The sequence below is a fragment of the Melopsittacus undulatus genome, chromosome 7 (genome assembly GCF_012275295.1).
Source record: "Melopsittacus undulatus isolate bMelUnd1 chromosome 7, bMelUnd1.mat.Z, whole genome shotgun sequence".
Lineage (NCBI taxonomy): Eukaryota > Metazoa > Chordata > Aves > Psittaciformes > Psittaculidae > Melopsittacus > Melopsittacus undulatus.
In genome coordinates, this window is record NC_047533.1 from 28,492,535 (window position 1) to 28,515,104 (window position 22,570).

Consider the following 22,570-nt stretch of genomic DNA (forward strand, 5'->3'; position numbering starts at 1 on the left):
TAGCAGCAAGGAAACCAAAGAAGGGGGGAAGAGGAAGAAAGACAAGTTTTAGTAACAACAAAGAGTAAAATCCAAACACATCCATATAAATAACATTGATACTAGAGTTGGGAAGTAAATATAAAAACATTTTAAAATGGAAGAACTTAGAAACCATACTGCGTTGTTTAGTATGAAAATAACAGGCTTTTGAGCCAGTACTATTAGAGAACGTATTTAATCCAGTACGGAATTGGCTATGAAACCATCCACTCTACCATGGGAATGCTTAGCTCAGTATCTGGTAGGTTGCCAGACATTTAAAATGTTTTTGTGTTGGTTTAATGATTGTTCCCATGAGCACTGATGGTAAGGGTTGACATTAATTAAAATACTAAGTCATCAGAGCTTACATTGTGGAGAAAGGGAGAATGGGCTGGATCCAATTGTCTTCAAGGTTTCTTTAGCCTTCCACATTTTTCCCTTAGATGCATGGCACATGCCAAGTATCCTCTTAGCTGAGATGTAACAATGTAAATCTCTGCAAACATAAAGTAATCTTTTAGGGGTTTCCACAAGTTTTCATTTAACTGATTAGAGGACACTCATTAAAATCAGCTAATCATGTAACGTGGCTGTGTTCTGAATGCTAAACAAATTGAAAAAGGATTTTAAAACATTGTCTGCCTCTCTTAATTTACTTCTACTGTATACTCAATGGCACACAATTCAGTAGGAATTCTGCACCCTATCCTCAGTAACCTAAAAACTCATTATATCTCATCTAAAAACAGGCCCTTTCAGTAGAGCACGTTGGAAAAGGTATGAAAAAGCTTATTAATGTCTTTGGGCACATGCTCTTGAAACATGAGGAAGGACTTCACTAAGACCTGTGGAATTAAAAGAGAATAGCACAAAATCCTAAATAAGATCCACTGCTAAAAATTATCTTTACATAATTTGGATAGAATAGCTATCCTTGTGCATATCTCTCATTCTTTTACTCAAGATCCAGATCTTCAAAGGCACACAAACAGGAACAAGTCACATAATACCTGGAGTCCTCAAAAGATCATGTAGACAGCTAGTAAAGGGGCTGAGCTTTTCTACTCTTCCCACCTATTCAGCAAGCCAGAGTTCCCATCCTACTGGCAGGGGCTTAATACTGCAGAGATTGAGGGTGCAAGAAGGAAAGCTTATGCTACATACGTGCTCATTAGCCTAAAGAAGACCTCTGGTTTGAACAACATGGAGCAAGGTGAAGAAGCAAGCTGAGCCTATGTAAATGCAACAGGACACTCTCACAGTAGACAATAAAGCAGAATGCTGGTCCCAATGCAAACAGTAGAACAGCCCTATCTATTTCAAAACATGCTTGCTCTTTTGGATCAGAACTGAGATGACACTGTGACTTTGGGTCACCTTCCCATATCAAGGGAAAAACAAAACCTAATCAAGGTGCCTAAAGTCAGTTACCATCCCAGCTTGTTCACTAGCATGTGGTACAGGGCTCACACTGCTTCCCTATGACACAGCGGTTGTGTAACATAAGTACGTATCTCAGAATAGCTGCAGTGTGAACCATCAAGGTGCTTTGCAAGTCATCACTCAGCAAAGGCTCCTTTAACTTGTTTCTAGACATAAACCCAGGCCTTCCCCATGCCATCCCAATGTCAAGCATGGGGCAATAGTTTAAACCACAGGCAGATTTCTGTGATGGCAAATCCTGGAAGATGGGAATAGTCTTTGGCTTTCTGGTGTGAATGTTCTCTGAATAATCCTTTCAGATTTCATTTATGCTTCATCCCTGGCAGTGTTCGAAGCCAAGCTGGACATGGTCTTGAGCAACCTAGTCTGGTGGAAAGTGTCCCTGCCCATGGCAGGAGTGTTGGAACTAAGTAATTTTAGGGTCCTCTCCAACACAATCCATTCTATGATTCTATATATAAGAAAAAAACGAACTGCCAGATCTTTGTCCTTCAGGAGCTCATTCATGTAATGGGGAAGAGTGAGAGCAGCCAAAGGAAGTCCCTGTCCCCATACATGAGAGCAAGAGGCCCGATGTCCTCTTTGGGGCCTGGCTCCAGTGGAACCATCTGTGGACACAAGGTTGAAAGAGGCATTGGGTGTTCGTAAATTTTTCATATATTTTTTTTAAGTGTTGTTTTTAATTCTTTGTTTGGTGGGTGTTTTTTTGGAAGGGGAGTTGGTTCATTGTAAAATGCAAGGCAGACCTGGATGGACTGGGCACTGCCCAGGCAGCAGGACAGCATGAAGCAGAGTGGCCAAGGGCAGGCTCTCAGCACAACCTGACCATGGCAGAGCATGGATAAAGCAGGTCACGCTGTGTGCGAGCCCCATCCGAGAGCCGTGGAGAGCTGGGGCACTGTGCAAGGGGCCCTTGCCCAGGGAAGGCAGGCAGCGACACCCACAGCAGCGCAGGCACCCCAGTCACCCGGCCGTGTTTCGCCAGCTCCAGAGAGCTTTCCTCCTGCTCCTGCCGAGCCTTTCGCTGGAAGGGGGTGCCCGGAGAACCGCGATAGCACTGCGGAAGCCCCGGCAGGGGAGCAGGGCTGGGGGGACCCGGCGGCGGTCGGTCGGTCAGTGGGTCGGAGAGATGGGCAGCGGCGGGTGGGTGGTCCGTGGGATGGAGGCGCAGGCTGTGCCGCTGCCCCGCGCCGGGCCGGGCCGAGCCGGACCCGCTCCCGCAGCTGGGCCGGAGGCGGCCCGCAGGCCGCTCTCGGCGCAGTTCTTCATTTCTCACTTGAGTGCCCTTCTTTAGTTCCCTTTCAACTGCCCACTTTATATCGGCTTCATTACACCACCGCTCCATTTGTGATGTAAATCGGGAAACTCGGGGAAGTTTTTCTTTTGGCCTTGTCTACGGAAGAATACCGAGAGGTATTCAAAACGTATTAACACAAATCAATGGCACCAATAAAAGCAAAATCTCCTTAGCAACATAATCTTGATTGCAAAGGGAGAACTGAGAGCATTTAGCAGAACAGTGGCCCACATGGAATACGCATTTGTCTAGAAGAATGCGGCACAAAGCCTAAAAGAGAGATGCTGAAAAAATCCAAAATTAACTCACACTGAACAGTTACTCTTTTTTTCAAAAGTATACAATTGGCTACATTAAATCTATCGTGCGCTTTTCTGCTCAGCAACATTGTATCATACCGCTTTGCAAGCCCAAATTACAACACCCTGAACGCTTTGCTGCAGCAGCAGCAGCACCCCTCCCCACGCACACTCTTTATGCATGGACATATAGAACACACACGTATATATTATAGAAACCTTGAATTCTACATAGAATATACACACAGAGCAGAGAAGCTGTTCAGATTTTCATACTACAGTAACCAAAGAGCTGTAAAATGTCCCGTGCAAAGAAAAGCAGCTGCCCGGCTAGAATCCAGATGGGCCTCAGCACATCACAGTGCACAGGATTAGTTTCTGTTCGCAAAGTTTAGGTTAACCAGTGTTTCACATCTGATCTCCCTCAAAAATGTGTGAATTACAATAGCTTGGAATAATTCCTTTTTAATAAATGGTGTCTGCCCTAACTGGACAGAAAGTGCAGCTTATTTAAGAGCGCTAGTGTATAAAAAAAAGCATAGCAGCAGCTTCAACATTACTATTCAACCATAACAGTAAAACATATAATAAATCCTACTACCATCAGGGCTTGAAAAGTTTAAAGAACTCCAAATACAGACTTAATGAAAGCCAGTTTGAACTTAAGGCAGGCAATGCCTCTAAATTTTAACTCTACTCCTAGAGCCACCTAAATTACACCAAACCAACCCCCTTTTTCTTCTCCCTCTCCTCATTCAGACTAAAAGTACCAACTGCAAATTAGAAAAGACCATTGTACAGTAAGGCAGAAGTTTCTGGACTTTTCCTTTCTTTTTGTCTCCCCCTTTCCCTCCCCCCCCTCCCAATACTGGATAGATGAAAACCAGTAAGGCTTAACAGATAGGTTAACAATTATTTTATTAGTTTATAATACATACAACTTGAGAAATGCTTTTAAAAAATTTATATTGGAGTCCATTCCAATTCTGGGTCAGGTCAGGAAAAACCATGTTGATGTATTAAATAATATTCTATATTTCAACAATAGCTTAACTTCAGTAATTTAGCAGACATGGTTAAATACTCTTAAATACGCATATATATACAATTGTGAAGCCTTAAAAAAAAAAGTAATTTTCTTCCTGTCTTCTCCCAAAGCCATGCACCCTGTGAACACAGTACTGGCCTCTAAGCTTTCAGTCTCTCACCCGGACTTCAAATATCTGAAGAGGAATGTTACAACAGTGGAAATCGCAGCAACCCTATCTTTCTAAACGTTTGATGAGAGGAGATGCCCAACAGGCAAAATTACCATCAAGTCTCTCTATAAATAGCAGCTTCCTTAATATCCAGTTCTAGGTTAAATTATTGCTTATGCATTTTCTGCCCAAAATGGATTTTTAATATAGTCAAAAATACTGAGCTTTAAGTCTGCCTTCCTGAAAGACAGCATCCTTTCAGTCACTTATTTGCCATTCCTGTTTTGTACACTTAACAGATTTTTTCGCAAGCGTGTACAATACAATGCAATTCTCTGCAAATTCTTTTAAAGTAACATGAATAGCACAGGACTAATTTAGCACACAACATTTAGGCACTGGCTTGCAGTTTACTGTTCTCTTTAGTTTTCTGTTGTTTTTTTTTTTTTAATTTGGAATTAGTTTTGTATTCTGATTGCCAAACTTGGTCCATTACAGAAACAAGAATCTGAGTTACAATTTTCAAATCAGGGACTACTCTGCATTCCTTGTTATCTCACTGAACCAAACTGCTGACGGTATTCGCAAGTAGGTACACAACACAACCTAAAAAGTCAGAAAGCCTGCCGCAAGCGCAGAAGGATCAGACATAAACATTTAGAGTGGATGAATGAGATATTTATATAGGTACAATTAAATTAATTTAAACATGAAGCTCCTAAAAATATCAGTTATATTGCACCAGGATCCGGACTTCTGGATTTCCAAAGTGATTTTAACAACGGATTCACAAACTGAAAACACTGTGACAGAAAAAAATAAATCTTCAGCTAACTACCCAGTCTAGGTAAAGTAACTTTCAATGATGAAATTATAAAGGAGCAGGGAGTATGTTTCAATAAACATTATAAAATCAACTACCTGCCCTCCAAAAGTGACCATGTTAATGGTTCCCTTTTCCATAAAAGCTACACCTAACTACAAAAGTCTCACTTACTTACCTGACCTTAAACTGTCCTAACTGGACCCCACTCCCAGGTTTTAGATACACTGTCACATGACAGGAGCTGTTCGGAGGAGGCAAGAATTTTCTTTGGAAACAATTAGCCATGCATTACAGGCTCCAGCTCAGGAAGACACTGTGCTGGTACTTGCTGCTCAGCTCTCAGCAGCGATTCTGTTTTGGTCTGGGCATTTTAAACTAAGAAATGCCAAGTTTAGAGGAAAGCTTACTTCAAAATGTGCATAATAGCAGAACTGTCTATCCATCAGGGCATAACCAAAATGAATCAATAACACACATGTTAAAGTAATAGAAATTAAGACAGTCTACATGGATTGCTAGCTTTTACTTAACTTTCATTATCCAAAACTATTTTCCATCACACTCAGAGAATTCCAAACCTAACCTCCAAACTCAACCTTTTGGGTGTTGCTTCTCCTAATTTGTTTCATCTTTTACCTCACTAAATATTTCCTAACGATCTGTTGTATTCTTGAGGAGTCAAGCATTTATGAATTTTTTTTTCAAGAAAATAAATCTTAGTATTAATGAGGTAAACTAAGCAGAAGAATTTTTAAAAGGACACCTTCCATGAAACAATGAAATGGAGTTTATAAAAGATGCATTACCCGGGTGTCATGTGGTGGACATACACACACCAGCACAACAAGTGTCAATACATGAAGTTTCCTGTAAGGATTCAGGGTTGAGATTTTTCTGAGTTTTCAAACGTAGTCTCTAATTCAGGACACGCTGACTGAAACGTCAGTGTGCAAAAAGATCAAGTTCAAAAATTAATGAATTTCAAAATACTGTTAGCAACAAAACCCAAAAGGATTTCTGTAACTAATGGAGAATAAATGCATGATTTTTTCAGTAGAGAATTTTTTTTGCTTCTAAGATATTTGTCCCCTTGAAGTTTTTCCAATTCCTTAAGAAAAGGAATGATGCTGTTTTCTCCTTACACCTTTATTCCCTGATTCACCCAGCCTACAGAGACAACTTTACAAAGAATAAACACAGGAATTAAGAAGGTAGCACCATCAGAAATAATCACTCTATCTAAATCGTGAAAAAAAGAAAAACTTCATTTATCCTTATCCAACATACTTTGACATTCAGCAGCCTAATAATATATGGTTAAGGGAGCTTTCATAGCTTTATATTGATAACATTCATAATGGTCATGCATATTACAATCAGGTTTCTAGGGTGCCGTTTGCAAAGTAAGCCTTCATGCAGATAGGCATTCAGTTCATTAACTCCATTTTCCTATTTCCTATTAGTCCCTGAGAAGTTAATATTTCTACCTACAATATGGCTATTAAAGACATTATAACGATCATACACTTAGCTGTTTGCGATGGAAATGCAACATGGCTTTAGGGAGGAGCAGCACAGAACTACAGCAAACAAGTGGTGATGAATACAGATCTTACTTCTAAAATGCTTTCTTTTCATAAGCAAGGATGCTGAAGAGTAACATAAATTAATTTAGTCACAGATACCGAACTAGCTAGGGCCACTTATCCTTAGTAAGTCGCTACTATGAATTGAAGACATTTTGGGCCCCGAGACCTCTCTAATTGAGCATTTCCTTTACATGAAATCATCTGGATTTTGACCTAATGTAGGGTCATCACAATCCTTCTTCTTAATTACTCAACAGCAGTGCTGGGAGAACTTAAAAGAATCAGGGATTTTCTTTGCCTAACAAGTATTTTGCCTTTTCAATTAAAGTGATCTCTTTAAATTGTTCAGAATTCAAATGGCATTTTTTTGGTGAACAATTTGCATTATTGCCAGCTGCTCAAAAACCATAAGCTAGGGCTCCCAAAACAAGGGAACTGATTTAAAACGGAGACTTTGTGGTGGGGGATGGAGGGAAAGGAATAAAGACAAGTTGGGGTTTTTTATTTTTGCCTTCTGGCTTCTGAGCAGTTGCAGATTGCATTTTAAAGCTCTTCCCTACAATCTTCAGGGATAAATAATGACTTTTTAGAAAAAAAAAAATCTATCTGAGATAGAGCATTACATTTAAACATCATGGTCTTGAGATTTACAAAAAGGTATCATTTAATGAATTGTTAAATATTACAGTTCATATCTAAGTACTGTAAAAGTTTTTACAATCTACCTCGTTTTCAGTATTGCAGGAAGTTTTGGATTTGCATATGTAGTTTATTACGATGACTCTTACTGAGCTATTACAGAAAATGTACTTACTTCATGCAACTTATCTCCGTAAACATCTTAATTTCTGGTGAAGTTTGCCAATCCCAAACTTCATAGCTATTTAACGATACATGAGCTCTAAAAAATTCTTCATGTAGGGTCAGACAGAAAGCCTTTCTCCCTCAGGACTTGTTCCTACCTGCCACTGAAAGATAAAAAATAATTTAGTTCTATTATATTACAGTAAGAAAGAAATCTTTATTGGCCAGTTAAAGGCCACCATACCTAAAAATAACAATTAGTTTTGACAGGGAGTCATTGATGCCTTTACCTCTAGTTTTTCAGGATAAAGGGGAAACAGACATAATTAACATAATCTGTTAAACAATACCAAGTGGGTACCTAACTCTTACTATTCAGGGAAACTGGAAATAAGATCATCTGTAGGAATTAACAAATTGCAAGAAGCTGAGCAAATTCTTACAATGTAATATTTATGTTATGTTCCAGGCTGTGTCCTGGAAATCCTACTATAGCTTTTGCCCTGCTCAAATTGTTGCAACTTTATTCTTTGCCAACTGGACAAAAAAGAGGTAACACATTTCTTCTCACTTGCACACAAAATAGATACAGTATTTTAGAAACAACATCAAAGTAAAATCCTGATGACAGCTGCAGGCATTAAATAGTTGATTTAAATTCCTGCCAGTTTAATTTCCATCACTATAATTAATGAATAGAAAGGGACTGTATGAAAATGTTTTCTAACCTTCTTACTAGGCGAGTGTACTTTCTCGTCAGGAAAGTTAACACTTTAGAACAAAACTCATCTGTATATGCTCGCAGTTTCTCAAGTTTCCTGCTTGTATTTAAGTCAGAGACATTGTCTTAATAAAATATCAGAAATACTTTAAGAGGCAATCGCTCTGGCCTCCTTACTAAGGGATTTAACTTTATTTGCTCAGAGCTCTACTCTGGACCACTATATTAGCATTCTTACAGAAAGTCATAGTTAAAATACAGAGATGCCTGGTAACCAAGCAGATGACTGTAGATGCACCTAAAAGTAGACAAGATCTTAACCAGTGCTACTGCTCATGTGGAAGCTTTACGAAGGAAACCCTCTTTGTAAACCTGAAAGCCGCACTCTGTTCAATGCTGGGATTTCAGTACACATCATGCTCAAATTAGCTTTACTGTAGGTCATTTTGGGATACTGCTGGAAAGGTAGTGGTGGTGTCACAGAATGTATTATGGCAAGCTTGGGTAGTAAACAGATGAATAGCTCACACTGAATGCAGTGCTGGTATGAGCATAGCACAAGCCACATCTCTCCACACCAATGAACCAGGATGAGTGGAAAACTGCATCCATGACACAAACCTTTCTATACAGACAACTGAGAACTTTCATAATAAAATCTAGGCCTTGTACAATTCAATATTTACTTTATTGAAAACTGATACTTGAAGAAATCAACATGTATTTCTAGTCATCAGTACTTATCACCAGTTACCATTTCTGTAATTCAATTCCAACCTCTCCCCTGCACCTCCAACCTGCATAGCCATCAGTGTCAGGCTTCTGGCCCCTGTTGCAGGCTGAAACTGGTCTGAGATTGTACCTATTATTTCTGAGTGAGAGGAGTGTTGCAGACCCAGATTTGTACTAAAAAAAGAGGCTGAAATTGAGTTTTAAAACATTATAACCAGTTATTTTGGAGAGAAACCGTTGTGGGACGCAGAAGACTGAGCAGCACAAAACTGCTATCTGTTAATCAAAAATCATATTCTGTCAATTCAAACAAACACACTTGTGTAGGCTTGTATGAAAAGCATAGCTGAGCTATTTTCAAAGTAAACAGCAGGAATCTACAGACAAAAGCTGAGCAAAGGATGAGTTTTGGCAACAGATACAGAAGATTCAGATTTAAGGAAACTTATAACTTTCTAGACCACTCCCACTATCAACAATTCAGGAATATAATACTCACTAGAGAATATTTGACAGAGAATAAATATTTTGAAGACATAGAAAAATAGTTCACAGCATCAAGGTATTTGTAATATATTACCTTGAAATAAAACTTGTATTTAAAAGATTAAAAAGAGAAGACTATTCTTGTAGTGGTATCAATTTTTCATTCATACAAATATTAAGTAGGGTATATTTGTTTTTTTCATATATTCACATTATTGCTTGCTACCACAACTGTACAAGGAACATCTTAACTTACATTAATGTTCACATACAGTAATTTTAGATACCTAAAGGAAATCAAAAAAGATGATTGAGTTGCAATTAAAAAAACAAACCTATATATGAAGATATATACAACTAAGATACAAGTAGAAGAAACGAAAATACAACTGGCCTGACCCAAGCATACATCATCTATCCAGTTTAAAAAAAAAAAAGTCTTATGCAGAAAATAATAGTTGTAAACCAAAATGAGCAAAAGCAAGGGTGCAATAAATAATTATCTAACACATTTAAACTTTCCACTGTTGCCCAGTATATCCTGCTTTGATTATTTTTAATACACGGCATCTGCATTTGCATCTGGAACAGTATTCAAGACTTCTTCAATAATCTTTTCCATTTATGTGACTTTAAAACAAACAAACAAAAATAAAAACCCTGAAAAGTCCTCTTGGACAGTATTTTCTAGCAAAACAAGTCCTCCAACAACTCTGTGCACAGGATCCGGTAAACAGAACAAAGCTGATACATGGCAATATCTTGAATTAAAACAGCTACATTATAAATTGTAGTATCAATATGGTTTTATGATCTCAAGTTCTACTAACCAGACGTATGCAAGTCTCTCAACAACTCTTCTAGTCTGAATGTGAAATAATTCTAGTTTGTTGGGTAATTTTTCAAACAAAAAAAAAACCAAAACAAAACCAAAAAACCTTTAAATTAGAACTTTTTTCAGAACCAGCTGACTAGACTTCTTCATGAAAAGCACAGAGATTTCTACTAATGCAATGGCATTTGGGTTCCAAAAAACACAGTTTCAAGAAGAACTTTATCTCCTTCTTTTGTTGGAAGAGGCTAGCCAATATCCCAAAAAGAAATAAAAATATTTACAATTCACTAGTCACTGACAAAAGTTTAGGAAGATCTCGGAAGGTATTTCAGCATGTAAATGAAAGATTAAAAGGACTTACGCAACGTACAGTCAATCAGTTGTGTCATTTTGGGATAAAAAAATACCTGCTCGCTTGTATACCATTTTCAGCTGTGTATTTAGTTTTATATATATATATATATATATGTATGTATGTACACACGCGCACGCACACATAAAAAAGACTCTTTGAAAATCAAGATATACTAATAAACAGAAGTAGTAAAAGTAACAATAACTTAAGTAGCAGTTAACATTTGTGTGAAATTCCTTTGCAGAGTTTGAACAAATGCACTTGGAACATGCTCTTACTGAAAAAAAGAAACCCAAGAAAACAAACAAAAAAAGAATGACAACACCACAAGATTCTGTAGAACCAATCTATGTTACCACCAGGAGAGCACCAAGCAAGGCACCATTGGAAAGACAACATACTTGAGTAAGTCTCTATAAATAAATCAAATGTTAATCTGGTCGAAAAATCGGTGTCTTTGGTAAAAATTCTATAAGGATGACCTGTATAAAAAGAAAACAAACATATATTAGATGGAAGATGGCAGCAATCTGGTTATCACAGTGTATGCCTCCAAGTACATCAAGTTATGATGATGATCAGAGATCACTTAAATTCAACTGGAAAGGTTTGCCTACCAACACCTAACATCTAAACAAACTGAAATACGCAATGATATAATTATTCTTTATTATAATTCATTCATTTTATTAGGAAAAGACTATGAAAGAGATAAACATTCATTAAAAAAATCAGAAAGCACAATGTATGCAAAGTTAATTTTAAATTACACATTCAATTCCCTTTACTTAAAATTTTTCAATTTAATATAGTATTCTAATTTATATTTATCATTCAGAACTTGTACAGATAGAAAGGTGTATCAACCTTTGCAAAGTTCCCATATCTAACGAATCTGCAAGTAGTTAACAAGAAACGTAACTAATGCTTTTGCATGATTATTCTTACGGCCCCTATTTAAACTAGGTGCTTCTGAGCTATGAACACATGGTATTGTACACTCCAGAATACAATCCAAGCATTCATCCTACTTTAAACAGAAAGCTTAAGGGAAATATTCACTTGTGCACTTTCTTCAGAAATAATAGTCATTACACAGCAGCATGATTGTATTAATAAACAAATAAATGCACCCAGTAACATAACTAAGGATTTTACTTACTTTTAAGGGGTGCTTACCTTTCTAAGAAGTTAAAATAAAAACAAATTTCTAAACATTTTTATGGTAAATGAGAACACAAATTGGCTGCTTAGAGAATAATCACTTCTATCTCAGCACACTGAACAGCAGAAGTCTCTGATTTCACTTCTAAGGCAAACAGATCCAAAATAATATCAAAATCGGATGCATAAATTTACTTTTAAGAGATATTCAGAAGTGACTTATATTCAGAATGATGTAAACTGCTGAAAATCCACTGAGCCCTGACATGAGTCAACCAGTGAATGCTTCAAATTCCAGGGCTACTGATATTCAGGCAGGGTTTCAGAAAGGGAGCACAGACCCAAAACTGGAACTCTGTGTTTATGCCAAAGATGTAAGGCTATTGTGGTTTTGTCTACTTAATTATTTATTTAATTTAACATCTACAACAGTGGATTTTGAACTTCAAGCTGGTAAAGCACCCAAGTTTTGGGTACAAGAATCAAATTTATCATCTGTTTTGGAAAAAAGGATACATAGTATTTAAAATTAAATCATAAACACAACATTAGTGACAAGAGACCAGCAAATCAGTTCCCTGAAAATGAAAAAATGGTAGGGAGGTTTTGTAAAAATTCTCTCTTTAGATATATCTGGGGATAGCACATTAAACATTACACAAATTGAAAATAAAATCTTCAGTCTTTAGCCTGTGAAACTACATACTTATGACTACATATTAATGTAAACAGGTCATGTAAAACTTATTTTAAATTGTATGTAACAGAATTAATATTCATCTGTAAAGGCTGCTGGGCTATAGTGTTTACAAATTAGCATTGTATATGTCTTTTTCAATTGAACCTGCAAAACATTGGATGTGACAATGTTTTCCTGCAGGAAAATTTTCAGTGAAATAAAAACCTTGAAACACTTCATTTAGGTAAAGTTCAAATATACTTTCTGAAATTTGCTTTATTCCATTTTCAGCCACATCTCATATCTAAACAACAACAACATTTTAGAATAGATGGTACAAAAAAATCTACTTATATAGAGTCATTCTGTGAAAAAGCACTTTAAAGATCTTAAGTTTCAGGCTAGAAATAAGATCTAACTCACAAACAGGAAAAGGAACCTAAAAGAAAATTATTCTTCTAATAACTTTTCCAACTGCTTAATCACTTTTAAAGTTTTTATATGCATGATAAAGACCACAAATACATTACAACTAATACTAGCCTTTTTAACAGGTTAACCCTTCCTATCACCTACTTCCAAGAGCATTAAAAAAGTATGCAAATTCTGATGCTTCTCGCATTTTATCAGCTTAATTTCATCTTATTCTATGTACCCCCAAGATATTTTGAAAACTGAAATAAAAGCAACACCAAAAAAGAGAAAGAAGACTGCAAGCTAAACAAACTGAAATCCCACATTGGACATCATTAATTTTAAACAGTATATTTTCACTGTGTATTTCCAAGATGTGCTTATGGAGTTTCAGCCAAAGACTGAAGTAAATTAAAACTCCAGAGACTGATTTAAAAATATTTTAGTGACACAGCTTAGAGATAAAGATACTTTCAAGACAGTTGAGGTTAGGTGCAGTTAAAATTTAAAAAGGCTAGAAGTTTTTTAAGCTCCAACAGCTTAGTTGAAAGGTCTTCTTCCATACTTTTAGACTTGATTAGCATTATATAAACCAGCCATATCTGACTTGCTGCGTAACCAAAGTTGTGGTTATTCTTTATATAGCATCTAAAATTTCACACTCCATCAGCACATGTTCAAGCTATTTTATCTTGGCAATTAATTTATTATTTTTCAGAACACAGTGAAGCCTTGTTTTCAAGTCATTCATAACTTTATAAATCAGTCCTGCACATGAAACCATGCATCTGTGAACCGTAGAAAATCCTTGCACTCAGGCGATTAAGCTCCTGACACCTTTACTGATTAATAATCACGAAAAGAATAAGATCAGAAGCAAAATAAATGATCATTTAATAGAGAAACTCACAAAACAGCCCTTTAACTTACATATTCCATCATGTTATTCGTTTCACATTTCCTTTTGCTTAGTCTCCAATGCAAGCACAGCTAGACAAGGAGGAAAGAAAAAGAAGAAAAATGAGCTGTATTTTACTGCAGCACACAGACTAGCCCATTTGTCCACCTTTCATATTTTTCGTTCAACAAAAGCATCTGTTTCCATACTGTGCAATTCAAACTCCAACAGTACGAAGCTGCTCCCTGCGGCACTCACCTTGTGGTATAACCTATTGTTTTCCCATTCTAATAACTTCTCAATCGATCTTCGTGTCTGGAAGACAAATGAGAAAGAATTTTACTCTTGACTGGTTTTAGAAAAACTTTGTTTTGCAGCTGCTTTTGTGTGAAAGAGAGGTACAGGACAGTGACTGAGTACAGGGTGGTCTGTAGTACTATCAAAACTTCTCTGGTATTAAATAGTAACTAGAAAAGAACAGCCTTTTACAGCACCCAAATAACTATCTTCAAGCATTCTGGAACAACTGTTCATATGTATATGCTTTCTGGTTCTTACAGCAGTTACAAATTTAAAACCACAGAAATGATGAAGTGATGTAAGTATAAAAGCAGGAACACTGGTCCTCTAGTATCAGTGGTCTAAATGCACCTCTTTTGAGAAGGTTGGTATCTAAACTGACAAATGTTACCAACTATTTTGCAATGCTGGAGGTCAATTACAAACATGCAATACCCTAAACAAAAGAGAATTTTTTGTGATTTTTATATCCAGATTTTAGAGACTGAAAACAAAATGCAGAAAGTGCCAGTAAATTACCCAAACAACTATTATTATACTTGTACTTATACAAAGAGTGAACCCAGTATTTAGGATTCTAAAGCAAAGTTTTACTGACTATGTTGCCCACACTTGACAGTTCATATAAAGAATCCTTAAAGCTATTTGCAGAGCTTTTTAAGATTATGCAGTATTAAAAGGACATTCTGTGCTGTAAAGTTTCACAGCATTTTGAATATAATTATTCAGTTATATTTACATTCAAGTAATACATACTGACATTTATGGTCATTTGACTGCCAGAATATATACTGCTTAGCTCTAAATGGGATTTGCTACTGGCTATGAATAAAAAGAGGATAATTCATGGTGCCAGGTGTTAAGATGAGACCAACAGAGCTGCAGGTGCAAAAGGACAGAGCAATGACAAGGATCAAATACAACTTAGTGCAGCTGCAGCTTCCTTACAAGGCAGTGAGGGGTGAGGGGAAGGGATGAGAAAGCATCTTGCTGTTATTAGTACAAAATACAAGTACTGTAAATGAACCTTAACAAATCAAACTAAATGCTGTCATGAGAAATGAGGATGTATGGGTAAAATAAAACTCAGATAACAAATTACTCACTTCCCATTAAATATTAGCATCTTGGTTCTCAAACATCAGTTTCTCTCTAGTTTAATACAGAAGCATTGTGGGGAAGCATATCTAAACATGCAGTGTGGTCACATGATTAAAAATTAGATCATTGCTACCTATGAGTAATCATTACACTGAATTTTTATTATGTTTTATTTTAAAAAGCACAAGTCAAGGAATTATCACAAGGTGGATGTGCCAGTGACTAATTCATCACATCAATTGGGGATTGAGTATTTTTGGGGTTATTGTTATTACTATGTTTTTAAAGACAGTGCCCTTTAACAATAATCAGTAGACCTCACTTGTTTCTTTGTAAAGATAGCCTTTTAGAGTCTGCTCTCCTTTTAAATGAAAATAGGGCAGCAGTTATGGTCACACTTTTGTTAATTTAGTTGCCAGTCAGCTCCAAATCAAAAGAAAATAAGGCTGCAGAGTGTAATTAACATTCAGTTCAGTCGTTTTGTCCCTTGTCTAGCCCCCAAGCTTTGTTAAAATTGCCATCTGAATGCTGAAGGCTGTAGGGAAATCGATTTGATTCTAATCGCACCATGAAAAGAACATGATCTAACTGCTTTCAGCCCTCCGTAAATCTGTACTAGGTCTTTAGCACAATGCAACTTCCAATTTAAAAAGCACTGAATGTCTCGTCAATGACTTTGTGAAGAAAAAAGAACAAGGAGCAGACATAAAAATTCCAATAGTTGTTTAAGCATTAAAGTTCATTTGCATCACAGCAAACCTGAAAAGGGCTGACCTCTCAAACCGCCTCTCAGGTCTATGAAGTTGTAGCCTTGACAAGCTCACATTGACAGAGCTCATTGACTCTGAAAGGCTACTCTATCAATGGTGAAAAATGGCAATAGGTTCTACTCTGAGTAGGCATCTGCCTGCCCACCCGCTGCTAAACCAATGGCAAAACTGATTCAAAACCTGAATCTACCTTGTAATCTTCCTTTCCAGGACCTTTTAATAATAGATTAAGATCACTATACAATTTAATTTCATTGTTTGCCCCTAAGAGTTTGAAAAACATCCAAGCTTTTCAGAGTCCAATAAAATTACATATATATTACAATACATACACACAAATAAGAAACTGATAGGTAGTTATGTACTATTAATTGGTTTGTTTAAATAAGAAGACAGTTTAAAGTAATTTGACTAGTGTGAGATAAAAGCACATGCAGCCTCAAGAATACGATTATTTAGGTTCCCAGAGCTTTAAATAGAATCCTTCCTGAGGTATAATTTGTGACAGTCATAGCTCCCAAATCATGTCACATTACCAATACAGAAATGTTAACAAAAATTAGACTGTAAAATATTACTGCAAACCTCGGAGCTTGGGATAAAAAGAAATGAATTAAACAGCATCACACAATTCACTATAGTAAGTTTTCTTCCTACTTGACAGGTGAAAAAAAAGCACTTGCACGTGCAGCTTAATTAATCACTGCTCTTGACATCTCAATGATTTACAGTGAGGAGCAGGTGAGGATATACAAAACCAGAAAGGAACACTTGATTTGAGTGTAGCATTTCTAGCACACTAGGATGACAAGCTTATATATTCTATCAATGGTATACAGAAAAACCCATACAGCAAATTATTTGTTAGCCATAACAAAAGCACAAATTAAGTGGAAGAGAGACTTGCTTATTAGGAAGATTTAATACTATCCAGCTTTTAATTTAAAAACACAATGCAATATTTGAGCAAGCTAAAACTACAATTCAAGTACACATTTTAGCATGCCAATGATGAGACAGTATGCTTTGTAACATATTTTGTGGAGAAAAAAAAAGAAAGCAGCTAGACTTTAATGTTTACCAAATTTTGTGAAACAGAGCTCTTCAATCAACAATCTAGAAGCAATGTTTAATGAAATGCTCCTGTAAAATAACCGATTCTTCAACGATGTTTGTGTTTGACAGTGTCTTTGAAAAAATCAGGCTACTGGAAAAAAAAAAAACAACTCAGAATACACTGTCACCAATGCTCACTGCTACCAATTAAGTAAAATAAAATTTTGCCCTTAAACATGGAACAAAAAAAAATACAAAACCAGGAAGGCTATGAACTTTTCATGCAGAAACAAGGCAGCACTGAACACAAATACTACATTACCTGTATTACCAACTACAAGACCTACCAGCGTCTACTGAAGTTAGCTTACAATTCCAGACACAGCTATGATCTGGACTGGGATGCTGCACAGCCACAGGGTCCCTCTTGCAGTGCATGACCTGGAACATGCACGTTACACTAAACCGTACTACTGAACCTAAAGCTCCCTCAGCTCTGGCTGTAAATCAGTGAATGACTGGTACAATATTAAACAAAAGGATCTTACATGACTCTTAAAACGGTGGCAATTTGAGTACCTCCCTTTGTCTTTAAGAGGAGAAATAACCTGGATAGTAACAACTCCACTACTGATTTTATTTGTAGTTGTCTGGGAACAGAAGAATCTCCAGCTAAATGTATTCAATCTCCGACTTCTCACCTGAAAACTGCAAAACATATGTAAATGTAGTGCAACATCAGTCCAATAAATAGTACATAGAGATTTTAAAATTTCTTTCTATAAAACTTTACCATAGTAAAGTATTAGTAATTCTGAATATTGTTCTGAAAAAAATACCCTTTATGCTCAAATTTCAAAATACAAAGAGACCAATTTAAGCAGATTTTTGTTGATTCTCATAGGGTCAGATTTTGTATTATATACCAGAGAAAAACGGAGAAGGAGTATGTCAGAGGTCTAAACTTTACGATCTCAAAGAGAGAAATTATGGATGTCAGAATTTCGATTCTTTCTCCAAAGATAAACCCAACTATAAAATGTAATTTATCAACACAAACAAAATGAAAAGTAATCTTTTAACTGAATAACACAAATGCACACTCATTTTCAACATGCCAGAACATCCCCCAAGTCAATATTGAGGCCCATAGTGGTACCACAAAAATGCCAAAGCTGTACTCAGAACACACGTACCTGAATTACGTACTCTTTACCTGTGCTGAGCAAGTTCCCACCTTTAACATTGTATCACAAATAGAAATAGAACCTTTAGAAACTGTAAGTTTGTGAGATTTCAATCTTACTGAGGTATTCTCTATTTGTGAAGGGCAAAAATAACAAATGAAGCCTGAGTTGAGTCCAGATCCTGACATCCTGGAATACCTGCTTCAGCATGTACAGTAACTTGAAAAGGTATATGATCAACCACATAAGGTAATGCAAGATACACCTATGAATAGCTTGGATATCTCTTACTAGAGATTATTGTAAAGGTGCTCATCCCAGAAGCCACTGCAGCATCCATGCAAGAAAGTGAATGAAGCCCATACATCAAGGATTGAAGAATATCTGGAAATAAGTGTAGCATTCTGGTGCTTTTTGTACAATCTTGCTTTCTCCAACAGGATTACTATTGCTGTATCTTGTCTTACCTTACAGATGATTCTGGGCAGAAAGCAAGCCCAGACAAAAGGAGATCAAAGCTCCTGATCAGGCAAAGAGAAATATAATCAGAATTCTGGAGTGGAAGACCTGACAACATCAAGTTGCCTTCAGGAGTCTTCCTGTTCTAAAAGATAGCCCTGAGGATATTATCCCATTTTCTCACACAATCTTTAAACTGACCTAATTTGTACGGATCTCAACCCTGGATTAGTACATCACAGAGAAATTAATCTAAAGCTTAATGAATCAAATCAGATCAACTATTGTCTGGAAAGGTCTCTTCCACTGCTGATATAAAGAGCAACATTTGACATTACTGCATGTAACAGGTTTTAATGTCCAAGCCAGAGACCATTCCTGAGACTCTGGTTACCTTGATTGCTTGACTCCTAGACAGTTTAAGAAATCACTAAAGCAATTAAATATGTGGAGAATGGAGAAGGTATCAGAAACATACACCCCATGTACATTATTCAGGAGTAAAATGGAGAACATCTTGTAGCATTATCACCATCATATTAACTGATAAATACTGGATGACTCCACAGTCACTTTGGTCTGGAGTAGAAACATGTGACCAAGAGAAAGTCTCAAGGAAAATTCCTAACAGTTGATTACAAAATTCTCATATAAATTTACTCTCAAATATAGACAATACAAAAGACTCCAGGTGCTAACTTTATATTTTAGCCACTGGATATTTTAGCTCCCCTGTAAGAGCTAAGTTACCAAGGTAAGCATAGCTAATTACTTTCTGTAATGACATGACAGCGACTAGGGTCAACTATTGTGGAGCCTTCATACTATGGAGAAGACTTGTAGAAGAAATAGTCTTGACCCTGACAAAATTAACACACTTCCCTTGAGAAGGCCTAATTGAGATGTGGTAAAACACACTTCCCAGGCAGACAGACGTTGAACTGATCCATGAAGCATTGAGATTACAACTAATGTTGTTATTTAAATTTGTAACTCTTTTCTTCTAAAATTAAATTCTATCTCTAACTCTTTGTCATTACAAAGAAAAAGAAAAATTAATCTCTGTTCCCACCTAAGAAATTATTCGCATCTGGCCATAACAACCTAAAGCATCTACCCTCCTGCTGAAGGGCATTCTCACAGAAAGGGCAACAGAAAATTAACACATAAAATGGAACGGACCATAACAGGGATCAAAACGGGACTGAATCTCCACCAAATAACTCATACGTTGTCATCCACTGTGGGAAATTCTAAACTGAACATGAGTGAAAATTCCACCTCCATCTTTTCTATTAAAGTTACAGAGATGTTAATTTGGGTCCCCATCACTTATTTCCAAAATACCCAGTAGTATGCTATGGAACATAGTTCAAAGACAGTGCAGCTGGAGAAACTAAAGAATCTCAGGTTACATTTCTATTAGAAAACTAAACTGTGCCCAGAAACATTCCCATTCACTTGAAGCCAGCTGGCAGGGAACAGCTTACATCTGTATCAGTAAGTTTTCATAACCTCTGAACAACTCACAGAGCCCGAAGCATTCCAATAATGCCTAGCAATTGTTACACAATACAGATCTAGAGCCTGCCAGGGACCTCTTGAAGACTAGAAATTATAAAGCACCAATTCCTAGGAACACTCCTAGGTTTAACTTGTTAGTATATAGGAAGCCTTTGGCTTCAGCTGTTAGGAATGTCTAAGGGTAAGCACCAAGAACGGAAGAGAAACTACATGGCCAGAAAGACTGAAAGGCAGCACAACCTAACAAAATAACTCTACAGTGCTCTGTAAAATCGAGCACTTTACTAGTGTGCATGCTGAAAAGAATGGTCCCTCTGAATGAGACAGCCTACAAATAGGCTTTAGTTACAAATTTAGTGCCTTGCCCCATCCAGGATTGAACAGAAAATTACAGAATCCCAGAATCCCAAATAGGTTGATCCTATTTGGTTGAGCTCATTAACCAATTTAGGGAAAAAAAAGCTGGCTACTTAAAAATATTTTTGATCACCATCATCATTAGTGTTCCAAATTCAGCAATTAACTCCAAAATTGAGCAAAAATAACTTTCATGTAGAACAAAAGAAGTACCTAGTCACTTTTCACTTCAGTGTATGGTTGGTGTGGTAGAAGACCTAGCAACTCCTTCAGTCAGTCTTCACTTTTGTAAAAAAGATGCACCTCTCATCCTCCCAGCTGTTTTGCCAGCAGCCATGTTTCTTGAACTGCCTTTTCTTTTTGTTGTTCCAGTTGTTAAATAACAGCCTACTTTATTTATACATAGTACTCAAGTTACTTTGAGTGTTTCACTTGTGCAGAAAATAATGCCTTACCCTGGTTTGTTTAACAAAGCCACAAAGTGAATACATCCCAGAGCAAGACAACTTTGAAAAAAGGCAAGAGGCACAGGTCACCTCACACTTCCCAGCAGACCACTCTAGTCTTATGCTACTGTAACAGAGTCTAACAAGTTATTGTTCAGTGAAGTGCTTTCTACTTATTTTAATGTAACCATATGAATTTCAGATAATATTGCATTCTAGTTCTTCCCTCAAGAGTGTCTGCATATGCTATTTGGCATTATCTACAAGTTGCTAAAGACAGAATCCTAAAAATTTCCAAAACTGACAATTAGCTAGACCATTTTTAGTGTGCTCTTTCAAAATAGCTCTATGCAATTTCAACCAGCTTACATTTGTTTCAGAAACATGTCAAATTGGGCATCAAAAGCAATACAAAAAACAATATTAAACCCAAACTACTGCGCAATCTATGATGTATAAGCTATGAAGAGGGAGGCACAATGTAAATGGCACTACAACAGGAAAATGTTAATCCTGCATGTATTATTATAGTTCACATCGGTATCTTCAGAGATATCATTCTAATAACAAATGCACTAGCATTTACAGAAACCAAAGATATATGCTGCATTTAAGATTAATATAAAACCTATTAATACATGAAATTACAATTTTAACTTTAGGATACACATTTTTAATACTAAAGGATCTGCATTCTGAAGGAGGTGATCCTGCCCCTCTACTCTGCTCTCGTGAGACCTCACTTGGAGTATTGTGTACAGTTCTGGTGTCCTCAACATAAAAAGGACATGACACTGTTGGAACAGGTCCAGAGGAGGGCCATGAGGATGATCAGGGGACTGGAGCACCTCCCGTATGACAACAGGCTAAGAAAGTTGTGGCTGTTCAGCCTGAAGAAGGATGCGTGGAGACCTCATAGCAGCCTTCCAGTATCTGAAGGGAGCCTACAAGGATGCTGGGGAGGGACTGTAGTGACAGGACAAGGGGTAACAGGTTAAAACTTAAAACAGGGGAATTATAGATTGGATATAAGGAAGAAATTCTTAACTGTGAGGGTCATGAGGCACTGGAATGGGTTGCCCAGGGAAGCCGTGAATGCTCCATCCCTGGCAGTGTTCAAGGCCAGGCTGGACAGAGCCTTGGGTGGCATGGTTTAGTGTGAGGTGTCCATGCTCATGGCAGGGGGGTTGGTACTAGATGATCTTAAGGTCCTTTCCAACCCTAACTATTCAATGATTCTATAGAGAAATAAACTACTATTTTTTATTTAGTTACAATATAAGTATTTTTCATGCTAATATAATTGCCCTGCCCCTCCCCACTCACCCCAGCAGGCTGGCAAACTAAAAGACACAGCAGAACTATTTGCTCCCACACTGTATTATGCACAGACTCATTACCCTTCAGGAAAGCACATGAAAATCTGATAAACCCTTACAATGAAATAAAATCTGAGTTCAAAGGGAAAAAAAAAACACAGAGCTATACACTGATTTGACATTTATAGTTTTCTGCAAGCATTGCCACTTTAAGGTCAGTATGTGGAAGACTTAGTGACTCTCCTGTCCAAAATTATAGTGAACAGTCTTTAAAGAAAAACATACC

General features: G+C 36.9%; 1 protein-coding gene across 2 annotated transcripts in view; it reads right to left on the reverse strand.

Moving 5' to 3' along the window:
* Positions 1 to 3,964: 3,964 nt before the first annotated feature.
* The window catches only part of CHIC2 (cysteine rich hydrophobic domain 2), a 31,272-nt gene continuing 12,666 nt past the window's right edge, over positions 3,965 to 22,570 (reverse strand). Inside the window, exons 4-7 of one of the 2 annotated variants that reach the window (XR_004080566.2) lie at positions 14,024 to 14,080; positions 13,798 to 13,857; positions 7,492 to 11,092; positions 3,965 to 5,065 (exon numbers count right to left, since the gene is read on the reverse strand). Coding sequence is in view for 1 of the 2 variants with exons in the window: in XM_005149084.4 (XP_005149141.1) it covers positions 11,042 to 11,092; positions 13,798 to 13,857; positions 14,024 to 14,080 (168 nt within the window). In the remaining variant the exon portion in view is untranslated. Of the gene's footprint in view, positions 11,093 to 13,797; positions 13,858 to 14,023; positions 14,081 to 22,570 lie in introns of both variants that reach the window. The other variant, XM_005149084.4, reaches the window with a different exon arrangement.